This window comes from Pinus tabuliformis, chromosome 2_1 (assembly GCF_031772625.1).
Source record: "Pinus tabuliformis cultivar Carrire ecotype Pingquan chromosome 2_1, CPIR1, whole genome shotgun sequence".
NCBI lineage: Eukaryota > Viridiplantae > Streptophyta > Pinopsida > Pinales > Pinaceae > Pinus > Pinus tabuliformis.
Genome location: NC_142299.1, coordinates 232,992,868 through 233,002,003, shown reverse-complemented (window position 1 = coordinate 233,002,003; position 9,136 = coordinate 232,992,868). Strand labels below are relative to the sequence as shown.

The 9,136-nt window shown below is 43.1% G+C and overlaps 1 protein-coding gene across 1 annotated transcript; it reads right to left on the bottom strand.

Moving 5' to 3' along the window:
• Positions 1-7,144: 7,144 nt before the first annotated feature.
• On the bottom strand, positions 7,145-7,840 carry LOC149199581 (uncharacterized). Its single transcript, XM_089400625.1, has one exon. The coding sequence runs from the start codon at positions 7,838-7,840 to the stop codon at positions 7,145-7,147; it is 696 nt and encodes a 231-aa protein (XP_089256751.1).
• Between the last annotated feature and the right edge of the window lie 1,296 nt (positions 7,841-9,136).

Genomic DNA, 9,136 nt, shown 5'->3' with positions numbered 1-9,136 from the left:
ATGGTAAGAGATCCACTGGAAGGAGGGAATTAAGGAATCTCCCATCATCGTACATAAGGAAACTAAAATAAAATGATTTGGAAGGACTGAGATAAAAATATTTACAAGGAACCACCAGGGGCATCTCTTGCATGCACCCAATGGAGTAGTGCACTAAGGAAACCTTCTAAAATAACAACGAATAATGAAAGTCACTAATAGAGGTGAGGAATTCCACCAATGATGAAAATGAAACCTAAGGTACTACACAAATCCCAATGTATGAATGGGTTGCTAACATAGAACACAAGTGACACCATTCAATCAATGACTAATGGTGAATATTTGAACATGAGTTAACCTACTTGTGATTCGAATTGGCCCAAGGTGCTACTCTAGGTCAATCTCTCATAAAAATATGCTATCATCGATAAGAAATGACCCGCCAGAAAGAAGATAATGGAGACCTTCCAAACTAACATGAGTAAAATGACAAAGGTTTTTGTCAATGGTAAAATTGACTTAATATTGGGGAAGGTTGGCATAATAAGTTAATGAGACTTAAAAAACGGCCATCATGGGATAAAAATACCCTTGAACAAAAGCACGACACATATTATGACCTTGGTAGCATAGGTTGAAGGCTAAACATTCATATAAGTATGTGACATAGGAGACAAAAACAAACTCTCCATAGTATCTAGAAGAGTAACGAGTTGGAGGATCAAAGACTAAATACACAACGTTTAGCTTCCTATGGTAAGCTATAACTCCCAAGATGTCTAGGACAATATCAATTTGTGATTTGTTCAAAGGTGACATAACAAAAGACTATTTCCAAATGTAATTTGAAACTCACTTCATTCCAACCTTCTTTTTAAATATTTTGTTTTTCTATCTTCTTCATATTACAAGTGCTTGAAAAACAATAAAAGAATTATAGAATACAATGTAGTAAATGAGTGAAATAGGTAAGCAAGATAGTTCTAAATCTTGGAACATGCAATGGAAGTGTGCAGGATAAGGAAACCCTTGGAATATTTCGTCCAAGGATAAGGATGTCAAGTTGAAACAACAAAATATGTAGGGCTAGCAACTAAAGAGAATGCATAGTCAAAAGGCGATAAGAAAGCAAGTTGAATCTAACATTAGGCCCAAACGCACAAGCAATATAAATGTAACGCAGTAGTAAAACTTTTTATTTTTTTTAACAAAGTCGGTTACTATATTAATGGCTGAAAAAAGAGAGACGAGTCGGAGCTCCTGAGGTACATTAGATGCCGCTGGCAGCTTGGATCAAAGGAGTTACAAAATAGAGATCTCTCCTTGATCCTTTTCCTGCTTGTTCTACTTCTAAAATTACCAGAGCTGCTATAAATTCTTACATATTGGAACAACAAAAGTTGACATTTGCAGAACATTTTTTTTTAATCTATTTCTATGTGACTGATTTGCCTTGCGGTGGATTCCTCCGGATTTTGCTCTGGTTCTGCCTGCTTGACACTTGAGGAACTAGGGGCTGCCTGGTTTCGCTTGTCCATCATATACTGCAGGATCGAAATCGATTCTTCCGCATGACTGCATCGATTTGACAAGTGGCTGAACTGCTCATGGAGGGAAGCAACCCTATGCAGGAAGAGGTCAATTTCAACTCGGTATTTATCATTGATGATGCGATTCTGGTCTTCAATTCTCGTCTCCAAGATCCTCTGCTGATTCTCCAAGATGCGCTGCTGAGCCCTGACTTCTTCTAACTCAACTTGCAGATCTGCACAATGCAGACAGTCCTCATTGCGTGCCATATTTACTGAAGGGGATTAAGAGGTGAGAAGCGGGTGCGCACGAAGATTGGAGTAAAAATCACTGCGCAAGGGCCGGAGGAGATGGGAGAAGGGCTCTTGAAGGCTTGAAACCGTCTGGAGGTGCGAAGGATAGAACAGATAAGGGCTGTCCAGAGGATCGTATTGCTATACAAAGGGCAGAGGCTATCTCTGAGGCAAAAACGAGGAGACAGAAGAGCTTTCAGCACATGAGTAATCGCCTGAGAGCAAAATCGCTTGTAGGAAATGACAGAGATCAAGCGACAAAGAGGATACTTGGCGCTGATGAAAGAAGGAGGGGGAGGGAATATAAGAGGAAGGGTGGGGCGGGAGAGCGGCCAGCCGGTCACGAGATAAATGAGGGAAACCTGTTGGAGTACCTGAGAAAAATCCTGGAGGATCCATGAATCGATTCTGAGAAGACGTCTACCGGCGGAGTTGATGTTGTTGCCAAGGTTAATGAGTGCTTTGTAGATTTCATATCTATTCAAAATCCTGCTGCAGTAGGTAATCCTGTAGACGGCCTGAGGAACGTGATTCACATCATTTCTATCATTGCTTTTGGGCTTGACGCTAATGCTATTACTTGGGGTCATGGCAAAGGTTGGTAAGTCTCCTTGGAGTTGCAGCTTAGGATGCCAACTGGCCTTCCACATGCACTATTGGCGCGGTCATCAGCCCTCTTGTTAAGATTACGAAGAATATGGTAGTATTGAATGCCATCCATTGCTTGGTGCAAAATTTGATTGCGTCTGTTTATTTGCTGAAGAAGAGTGTTGGGAGAGCTCTGCTGATAGACCATTAATCGGATGACAACAGAGGAGTCCCCGAATACCTTTGCCTTCGTTATTCCCAGTTTGCCTAACTGAGTTAGACCCTGGAACAGAGCTAGTGCTTCAGCTCTATTGTTCGAAAGCTTCCCTAGGCCCCACTCATAATGGAGGATGCACTCCCCATTGGCGTTAATAATCAGCCCCCCTGCTCCAGCTGTACCAGGATTTGATTTAGATGCCCCGTCGAAGAACAGATAGAAGCAGTTGCAGTTTTGTATCCAATTGGCGAACTCCACCTCTTTTAATCTAACTTTCCATGAGCTAGCTTCTACTTTGCTCTGTGTCTCCCTCCTGCTACCTTCCTGAACATTGTGATTTTTTTCCAGAATGTAACTTATGAAATCTCGCTCCTCCACACTGTATTTTGTTGCATCAATCTTTCCAGTGGTGTTGACTGAAATAGTTTCCAGAGCAAGGATTTTGGCTTTGCTGCAGATTATTCGTGTAGTTGAGCTCTTGTCTTGGAAAATTTTCCGATTTCTAGCCAGCCAGATTCGCCATAGCAAGGTGTGGGGGAGAGTGTTCCAAACTCTCTTAACCAAGTTGCTTCTTTTTTCTTTCCAGGGGCAACATTTTCTCCATTTGTAGATTGTCTCAGCTATGGTGTGCTGAGGTTCCCAGTTTATATTACCTATGGAGGACATCTTTTCCCAACAGTCAACAGCAAAGGGGCATTCTATGAATAAATGATGCATCGTTTCTTCGGCCTTGCAGCAGTTGGGGCATCTGGATGGGCCGTTGATGCCTCTTCTTTTTAGGTTCTCTGTTGTTAAGATTTTTCCTTTCAGCAAAAGCCATATAAAAAATTTTATTTTTGGGGAGCCTCTGTTCGCCAACAATTTTCCAATGGTTCCACAAACTCATCTGAAAGGTGTTGTTGCAAAGATGTTGATGGCCTGCTTTGACTGTATAGTTTGTTCCTATTGTGTCCCAGCGAAAACCATCCGTTTCATCTTCCTTGATAGGAGCCTTACTGTGGAGGAGCGTCTTCAGGCAGCTGAGACTAGGTTCCAATGCATTAGGGATTTCAGGGAAGGACCAACCAGCCCAGATATGGGAGTGAGGATCCCAACTGGAAATTTGAGCCAAATGATGGATGCCTCTATTGTTGAGAAATTTAATGACGGGAATGGCCTCTTTATGCATAATCAAGGGTTGCTGGCCCAAGATTTTGTCAGTTCCAAAATTGATGCTGGCTCCCCCCTGGAACTTTCGAAGTATTTTGGACCATGAGAGGAAGGGAATTCTTGCATAGCCTCCAGATTTTAGTGGAATCTCTGTTGGGGATATTGGAGTCCAGGAGCTGCTGCCTGGGGAAGTTTAGATATTTGATCTCCAGCACCTTTTTCCACCACAATGAGGGTCCTGTTATTAACCTCCATACAATTTTCGCACCAAAGGCCAGATTTAGGAACTTTGGTGATCTAATACCAAGACCTCCTCTATCTTGGGTTTGGATGACATGCTTCCAGCTGACTAAGTTAAACTTGCTTTTGTCATTCTTCCCCCCTTGCCAAAGGAAGTGGCGAAGAGCAACTTCCAATTTATGGTGAAAGATGGCAGGAGCTTGATATAAAGAAAAGCGATATAGGGGAAGGGAAGTGATACCTGATTTAAGGAGAACGAGTCTGCCTGCTGGGTTGAGCCACAGTGTTCCCCATTGCTGAACTTTCCTCTTTACCTTGTCGATGATTCCATTCTAGGTTTCAGCCTTCAGAGGGCCCAAGCTCACTGGCATGCCCAGATAGGAAAAGTGGGTCCATTCCAGATTGCAAGTGACACCAAATATGTTTGCAATACTATGGATAACCTGATTGGAGGTGTTCCATCCGTAAATACAGCTTTTGAGCTGATTGACCAAACCTCCGGAGTACCCCATAAATTGGTCGAGAAGCTTCTTGAATCACCTTGCTATTGTGGTGGAGGCTCCCCCAATTAATAGGGTATCATCAGCAAACTGTGAGTGATTAATATTTTTTGCTCCATTCCCAAATTTGATACCGGTTATCAGACCCACTCTCCGATTGTAGTCCAAAGCTTGACTGAAGGATTCTGCCATGAGGATGAAGAGGTAGGGAGAGAGGGGACAGCCCTGTCTGAGACCCCGGGAGGATTGGAATGCTTCACCTGGCCTACCGTTGATCAGGGGGGAGACCCAGGGCCCAGAGATACAAGCAGCAATAATGTTAATGAAGGGGTTCTCGAAGCCCATCTTTTTAAGGACAACAATAAGGAAGGAGTGCCTTACTCTATCGAAGGCATTCGCCAGATCGAGCTTTAGGACAAATCCTTTGTCTTTCCTGGATAAACTCGAGTGGATGGCTTCTTGGACAAGAAGGATGGAATCGGTGATGTGCCTGTTGGGCAGGAAACCTCCTTGATTTTCAGATATCAAGGAGGGGAGAAGGGGTTTGAGTCTGGTGGCTAAAATTTTGGTTAGAATTTTGTAGGAAGAGTTGCAGAGGGAGATGGGCCGGAATCTGGAAAAAGAAGAGGGCCGATTTTCCTTGGGTATGAGGGCGAGAAAGGTGGAGTTGGTGTATCCTCCTAATTTCCCTTTTCTTTGCACCCATCGAATCATCTTTGTCAGGTCCTTTTTTATCAGAGTCCAGAACTCCCTGAAGAAGCAGATGGGGAATCCATCAGGCCCTGGTGCCTTATCAGGATGCAAGCTCCAGATTGCTCTCTTAATTTCCTCTTCTTCAATTTCTTTGCTAAGGTTGTCGTTCATCTCCTTAGTGACTCCTTTGGGCAGATGCTGGAGCAAGTTGGAGTAATCTTCTGCCCCTTTGGTTTCAGTTAAGAGGTCCCTGTAGTGCTTGGAGGCCGCATTCCTAATGGCTTCTTGAGTGCTGTGTCGATTTCCTTCGCTGTCCAAGATTGTGTTTACATTATTCCTGATCTTTCGAACAGTGGCCTGTTTGTGGAAGTAGGCTGTATTTTTGTCCCCCCCTTGAAGCCATAATTGTTTGGATTTTAAACGCCACTTGGTTTCTTCCTCCCTATTAATGTGGCTCAGTTGTGCGTATAATGCATTTTCTTGCTCTTTATTTTGCTGCGATAATCTGTGCTCTTAAACGCCACTTGGTTTCTTCCTCCCTATTAATGTGGCTCAGTTGTGCGTATAATGCATTTTCTTGCTCTTTATTTTGCTGCGATAATCTGTGCTCTTCAATCCTTGACTGCACATCTTCTAGTTCGCTTTTGAATTTCTTTTTGATCTCCTCTGGCTCCTGATAACTATCTTTGGCCCAATCTTTAAGTGCCTGCTTGGTTCTTTTTAATTTGGTTTCCCAAATAAAGCATGGCGAACCTTCCACATGCTGGCTGTAGGAATCCGATTCCAAAGGGGGCTATATTTAAAAGGAATAGGGCCAAGGGGACAGTGGGTTTCCAAAGTCAGAGTGATGGGGTAGTGGTCAGAGGCAGAGGTATTGAGGATGTTGGTATATCCTACAGAGAAGGAAGAGAGGAACGAGATATTGACTAGAAATCTATCTAGTCTTTCCATTATGTTGTCGATGCCAATCCTACGATTACTCCAGGTATATCTGCGATTTTTGGGGATAACATCAACTAATTCGTGCTCCTGCATGATGTTCTCCAGTCGGCCTCTGAAGGGATCTGGAGCGAAAGTTCCTCCTCTTTTTTCATTGGCATGTAAGATCAGGTTGAAGTCACCTGCGACTATCATATTTGTATTTCGTTCCTCATCAATGCTTGTCTTCAAGTCATCCCAGCAGATTTCCTTTTCTCTGTAATGGTTGGGAACATAAACGTTATATATAATTACTGTTTGATTACCTGTGATGCTGTCAAGAGTGGTTTTGATCCAGTTCTGGTGGGTGTTTGTTGAAGTGCAGATCCATTTGTTATTGTCCCAAATGGTGACAATTCCTCCGGAGGCTCCTCTAGATTCACTAATGCTTCCTGAATACTGTTTCTGCTGGTCTATAATTTTCCTCATTTCGTGCTGATCTTGTTTTGTCTCCTGTATCAGCATGATTTCTGGCTTTTCATTGTGGATTAGATCTCTGAGGGCAGCTATTTTAGAGGGGTGCCCTAAACCCCTACTGTTCCAAGAAAGAATTTTTATCATGATGCATTGGGCATGCGGAGAGGTGCTCGCCTCTCTTGGTCTTTGCCGCTTGTTTCTTTCTCTTGATGCCCAAGGATGAAGGACTCTATTGGAGTTTGCGTGCCCATGGCTATGTCCTTCTGGGCATTCTCATCCCTGTGTTGCTTAGCTGATTTTCTTCCAGGTCCCGGTTTTTTATATGTATCGCTGGTTGCCCCATGATCTTTTGAAGAGCTTCTGGTAATCCTTGAAGAAAGGGGCTCAAGGGGGGTCTGAGAAGAGATGGTTTGGGGTATATGGAAGTCTGGAGGCTCAGATGATGGATTTTCAGGGGCAGAATTGACTGTGGAGAGGATTAGGAAGGGGTTGGAGGAGGAAGGGAGGGGCAGATCAGGGGGGAGAGAGGCGGAAGGGGAGGGAGAGGAAGAGGAGGGTCACAGATTGGGGGGTCCAGGGTTTTCAGAATCCATGGAAGGCTTGGAAGGGGGAGCTGATTTCTTCTTTTTGACAGTTTCCCAATGACCGTCTTGCTCATCGTTCTCTGCATTAACAATTTTAGTGCATCTGTTAGCAAAGTGTCTGTATTCGTGACATACCTTGCATTTAAATGGTATCTGTTCATAATCCAGTTGCTGGATATGGCTCCAGTCGTCCACTTTCAACTTTATCGCCTCAGGCAGTCCTCTGCCTAGATCCACTTCGACGCAGATCCTTGCGCAGGCTTGCATGTTGTCCTTGGGCTCGCTACGATCAATGTATTTGCCAACAGCGTTTCCTATGGCCCGAACAGACTCGTCTCCCCAGCAGTGAAGAGGGAGATGAGGGAGACGGACCCAAACTGGTACGGCACTAGGGATATCCAGTTCTGGATCGAAGTCCGGAGTCCATTTATTGAGGTAGAGACCCCTGGAATCCATGAAGTACGGCCCGTTCCTGAAGATCAAATCCTTGTCCTCTTTGGATTCGAAGTGGAAAGTGTAATACCCTTTTCCGCAGAACCTGATGGAAATTTTCCCTTGGATCTTGTCTGACCAGTTTCGTTCGACCCATCTTTGAACTGTTCTTGGCGATGGCCAAAGGCCTGTAAATTGCCCTATTAGCCCTTTCTCGGCGAGGGATAGTGCTGCCATGCGAGGTAGGGTTGGAGGCAGCTGGACTTCCTGAAGAACATCAAGCTTCTTGACAAATTTCGAGATTGCAGGTCTGGGGCGTTGGGGAGGGAGAGATTTCACCAATTCTGAGAAGGCTTTTTGAGGATCGAGGTCCTCCTGAGGTGGATCAGGGGGGGCCAAGGCCCAGGCCGCTGCGTTGCTGGTTGAGGCCGATCTCCAGGGGCGCGATCAGGCAAGGCGCGCGCAGCAGAGCATTTCCCTAGAACCCTACAACAATAATAAAATATTTTAATTTTTTTTAACGCAGTAGTAAAACATAACATTGGAAGCCTACAAAATAAAGGCTAGAACAAGATTAAGAGGAAGTCATAGGACTTCATTAAAAGTCATAGCGGGAAAATAAAGGGCTCTCGAACCTAAGAATTCAAATCTGCATGGGCACCAAATGGCTAACAAGGTACTAAATAGGATTACCACGTACAGGTGGATTCTACCATCAAGTTACAACACTTATAGTTGCAAGAATGGTTGTTTCCACAACTTAATGGGTTCAATCCTACAGCAAAATGATATCAAAGTCATTAATTCAAGGTCCAAGGTGAAGTGATCTTTACTTATATGCTAGAAATTTAAAACATTAGTTGCAATGTCAAATCAAATGTGGAAGAAAATGGCCGAAAAAATGTCATCAAAGTCACCAAGTTTTGATATTATACTTGAAATAATAACAAAATCCACTAGAAAAGTTGTTATAAATTAGTCATAGTAATAAAAAAAACAGCAAAAAGTTGATCAAATTGTATAAAAGTGGGTATAAATTTCTTATAAGTGGGTGAAAAAAATCATTTTTACCATGTCATTTTGTTTTAAACCCAAAGTATGCATTCTAACTCAAAAAAATTCTGAAATTCAACAACCAGCAGGGCACAAGGATCACATAAAGTGTGTGTGTGAGATTATAATATATATATATATATATATATATATATATATATTATAATCAAGTACCAAACCTTATCGAGGCGACAAATCCCGTTGAGATTATGGATTGTTGAAGTTCTTCATGATGCCCAGCATGCAAGCACCAAAGTTCCTTTAGCAAACATTGAGCATCTACTAGAGTCCTAATCATGATGTGTTCATGCTCAATGATCAACTACAAATATTGAAGTGGAAGACATATTTTATAGCCTTACTATCCCAACGAGGAGAAGCTGTGAGCCTAAAAACACGAAGTGGAGGTAAAATACAAGTGATGAATATGTTGATCTTCTTACCCAAGACAAGACTCCAAAAGGTTAGGTCTCAGATACC